We start from the raw sequence: 4,762 nt of genomic DNA, 5'->3' as shown, positions 1-4,762 counted from the left end.
GCAAACTGAATGTTAAATCAAAAAGCATGAAAGAGGGAGCTCTTCTTAATATTTTGACACCAAAATCATGTGGATACACCTTACCGACTGCGAGTAAAGCCATCCACGCTTTAACTTGACAGACTGTAGATAAGTTTGCACCACAGCAAAGCGATTTTGGTGCTTAAGTTTTGTCCCAGGGATCTTCCTGTTATCAAGGTGAGGCTCAGGGGTGGAAGTAGGGAAAGACTAGAGGCTGCAATTTCCTCAGCGTATTTCTCTGGCGATGCGGATGGATTCACGCCCCCCCAGAGAGATGTAGATTCTAATTCAGCACTGCCAGAAGTGCAGAATTCCTCTGCTGTTGGGATGTGATGCGAACTATCACAATACGTTGTGTGGGAGCACTAATATCAATGACAGAGGAAGAGATTTAATTAAGTTCCTAGCGGGCACCGATATGGAAATTCTGAATCGAGGCGATACTCCCACATTCCAGATTAAAAACAGGAGTGAGATTCTCGATCTGACTTTATGCTCGGAGCGGCTGAGGACTAGGGTAGTGGACTGGTGAGTCTCTAATGAAGAGTCTCTCTCGGACCATAAATATATCCTGTTTCAGTTAAAGCTAGGTAAACTAGTGATTTCGAAAGTCAGAAACCCTAGGAATATGCTCTGTGACTCATATAAAGAGGAACTCAGAGGAAGGCTAGTGGAATTTCCCACAAACTATGGCAGTATTGATGAGTAAGTGCACGCCACGGATTATCTGCGAAGGGCTCTGACTACATCGTATGAAAACAATTGTCCCACAAGCACAGTTCAGTCTAGGAATGAAGCAGAATGGTGAAATACACACCTGGAGAAGCTCCGCAAAAAGACAAGAGCATTGTGCAATAGGGCAATCAGAACCAAGGTGCCTTCAGACTGGGACATCTATAAGACGGCTCAGTATGATTACAACAAAAATATAAGGAGATATAAGCAGGAAGACTAGAGGGGCTTCTGTTAGGAATCGAAGGATATTCCAGAAACAGCAAGGCTTCACAAAATCCTAGCGAAAAACCCGGAAGCTCGCCTTGGGCTCATAAGGCTCGAAAATAGCGAGTTTGCTGAAGACAAAGAAGCAACGCTGAACCGTCTGATGTAAGTTCACTTCCCGGGTTTTCAGCTAATTCAAACCGACCTAGAGGAGGAAGACTGCGACCAAGAGTTGAGGAGAGCCGACTGGAGTTTTGCCTCAAGGTTTGTATACAGCATAAAGGTGAAATGGGCTGTGGGGTCCTTCTGCCCTTTTAAATTATTAGTGGCGAATGGCCTCTACCCAGTACTTTAACAAAAAGCCTGGAATTTGTCATCTCTCCTCTGACGAAGCTATTTAGGGCAAGTGTCGCCCTAAAACATGTGCCATCGGCATGGAAGGATGGTAGAGTAGCGTTTATTCCCAAACCCGGGAGAGAGGTTTACACTGCTGCAAAGGATTTCAGACCGATAAGCCTGACGTCTTTTATTTTAAAGACGCTGGAGAGGCTGGTCGAGAGATATATCAGGGATGAGGTACTTTGGGCCTCACCGCTACACAGAGGGCAGCATGCCTTTCAGGCAGGCTGCTCGGTAGAGACGGCACTCCATGCTGTTGCGGCAAATTTGGAGCAGGAGTTAGAATAAAAGGGGTATGCTGTGGGAACGTTCTTGGATATAGAGGGACACTTCAGTAATACATCTCCAGAAGTCATCTGACGGGAGGATTTGAGGTGTGGTGTACTAAACCAGCTTATAAGCTGGATACGAAGTATGTTACGCCAGAGGAGATTCGAAACTATATGGGGTGAAGGTCTAGTTAAAGGAGTAGCGCCACGGACGTGTCCACAGGGGGGTGTCCTGTCGCCCCTTCTGTGGTGCATAGTAGTGGATTGTTTCCTGCGTAGGCTTAATGAAGAGGGGTATTATACTCAGGGATATGCGGATGACTTTGTAATCCTAGTTAGTGGGCCTCATCTGGAAACGTTGATGGGCCGTACAAGGTCAGCGCTGCGCATCGTGGAACTCTGGTGCGATAGCTCAGGGCTTTCGGTGAATCCGGAAAAGACTGAAATGGTAATTTTCAAAAAGAATTACAAGATTTTAAAGGTTGACGCTCCTGTTTTCTGTGGCGGGAGGCTGACGTTCTGAGGCTCGGTTAAATATCTGAGAGTTATCCTAGATAGCAGAATGAACTAGGCAAAGCACCTTAAGACCCAATGCAGGAAATTCGTCATGATTTTCTGGATGTGTAGGAGAGCTTTGGGGTTGACGTGGGAAATAGGGCCCAAAATGCTTGCATGGCTCTACTCCGCGGTTTTTAAACCGAGGATCTTTTATGCCGCTATGGTCTGGTGGCTACGCGCAGAACTCAAAACGATGCAGGACAGGCTGCGACGATTGCAAACGCTAGCTTTTAGGGGTCTAACAGGAGCAATGAGGACTACGCTTACAGTAGCGATAGGCTTCATGCTCTGTGAAGAACCTCTTCACCTTGCGATAACTACAAAAGCGGCACACGCGATGGGCCCCCTTGTGGGAGTAAACAGATGGACTCGGGGGGATAGAAACACTAGGCTTCCGAGTGATAATCAGCTCACTGCCGATTCTTGAGATGGGGCAGGATAGAATAACAAAACGTTTTAACTTCACAAGGCCTTTCCGCGTCTACATCCCAAGTAGGGATGCGTGGAAAGAAATGGTAACCCACTCCTTCAAGGGAAAATCTGGTATACGGATGGCTCAAGGAGGGCGGAGGTCCTTGCTGGTCTGCAAAGTGCCGAGATATTATTAGAGGAAAACGCGCCTGGAAGACAGATTACGATCTGTTCAGACAGCGAAGCGACACTAAGTGCAGTGGGAAAACCAGATATAGCATCTGAACTGGTTTGGGAATGCAAAAAGGCATTGAACCGGCTTGTAGAAAAGAATAAAGTGGCTCTCATATGGGTTTCTGGACATACAGGGATCAAGGGCAACGAGAAAGCGGACCAGCAGGCAAGAAGCGGTGCGGCAGATGAATACATAGGGCCGGAACCGGTATTGGGTCTAGCGTCTTGATGCATCGGTCTTGCCACAAAAAGCTGGGTCCGCAGTAAGCACCGAGAATACAGGGAGCAGGTCCGGGGTTGCCGACAGGCGAAGTCTATCCTGGCCTATACGTGCAAAATGGACAGAGCCAGGGAAATCTTGGGCTTGCCAAAGAAAGACGTATGGACAGTAGTTCAGATGCTTACTGGGCATAACCACTTGAACTATTTTATGCACAAAATGGGATATAACCCCACTACGGAATGCAGGAAATGTGGCAGGGATGATGAAACATCCTTGCACGTAATATGCCAGTGCCCGGCGTTGGCAAGGCTCAGGCATCAAACCCTTGCGTCCTATTTTATGGAACCTGAGGAGCTACAATGCTATAGGTGATTGACTTGCTGGGATTCTTTGAGGGGTCTGGGGTAAACTACTGATAGCAACAGCTAAGGGTGTGACATATTAGGCTTTATAGCTTGAGCGCTAGGAGAGCTCCATAGGAGGCTCTCTGCCCGCATTGCAACTAACTAACTATACTGCCAACCTCAGTACAAGAACTTCTATTCGAAAATCTTCCAAACTTTCATGACCAGGTCAGGAACTAGATTAAACGACTGCCGCTTAGAGGATAACTAATTAGGTGCATGAATCCCTGAATCAAAGGGCGTAGGGAGGGAGGGAGTAGGAACATAAAATTTTTCCATTAGGTAGGAAACTAATACGAAATCAGAACGAAGTTTTGTTTTGTATTGTTATTGCTAAACCATTTTCAAACCAGATATTCAATTGACCTATTTTAATCAAAGACAGATTTTTTATTTGCAATACTCAATCTTAGTAGCATTGTCTAAACAGTAATTTTCGTTCCCAATAAATTAATATCTTGAATGTTAATAATAAATTTTAAAAATGAAACAACTATTACTGGTTCTTTCTTACTGGAAAGTTGGTTTTTACAATAGATATTGTAGTTTCTTTTTCTATACAATTTAACAGTTCATTTTTTACAATAAAAAGTATTTTACACGTATATTGAATAATTTTTCATCAAATAAATCAATAATAACCTATTGTTGTTATTAATGATCTATTCATTACAAATAATAGACTGGTGCCTTTTATGGAATATATATCTATGAATTCGCATTAAATAATTGGCTTTTACTGAAAAAGGCTTGAATTCGGAAAATAGTTACACTTTAGAACAATAAAAATATTTAAAATAAATTATTTATGTTTTCTTACTCTAGCTACGGTAAATATGATACATATTGAGTTTTTTTGTTCAGACAAAAAATTGCATTGAATAAATATATTGTAACTAAAATTGATAAATTTACTCAATAAGTTATCTTGAAAATATAATGCTCATCATTTCTAAAAAAAACACTTTTAAATTTGTTCACAATTGCGATCTGTAGACTATTTTGAATTTTAGTTTCTCGAGCCAGCCCCCTGTGCAGCGGGAAAAGTAAACCCCAAAGGTTTTTCTTTTACAACGGACTTTGCCTGAGCCTGTCCGGCACTTCGCAATTTGACTAGAGAGAGTCCGAAGTGAAAATGCTACTTCGGACTTTGCCTGACACCGCTCAGTCAATTCGTGGAGGGACTAGACAGACTGCGGTGTAACCGCGCATCGGACTTTGCCTGTAACATATATACCTAACTACACTTTTGACCATGTTCTCCTCTCTCCAAGATTCAGAAAGATCTTTCAAAAATGAATATG

The 4,762-nt window shown here is 43.4% G+C and overlaps 1 protein-coding gene across 1 annotated transcript; it reads left to right on the top strand.

The window, feature by feature from the left end:
- Positions 1-2,684: 2,684 nt before the first annotated feature.
- On the top strand, positions 2,685-3,060 carry LOC117180493 (ribonuclease H-like). The gene is made up of 2 exons (XM_033372991.1): positions 2,685-2,701; positions 2,748-3,060. Exons 1-2 carry the CDS (start codon positions 2,685-2,687, stop codon positions 3,058-3,060), a joined length of 330 nt encoding a protein of 109 aa, XP_033228882.1.
- Positions 3,061-4,762: the final 1,702 nt, after the last annotated feature.

Source organism: Belonocnema kinseyi, chromosome 9 (genome assembly GCF_010883055.1).
Source record: "Belonocnema kinseyi isolate 2016_QV_RU_SX_M_011 chromosome 9, B_treatae_v1, whole genome shotgun sequence".
Classification (NCBI taxonomy): Eukaryota; Metazoa; Arthropoda; class Insecta; order Hymenoptera; family Cynipidae; genus Belonocnema; species Belonocnema kinseyi.
This window is presented reverse-complemented; position numbering and strand designations above follow the sequence as displayed.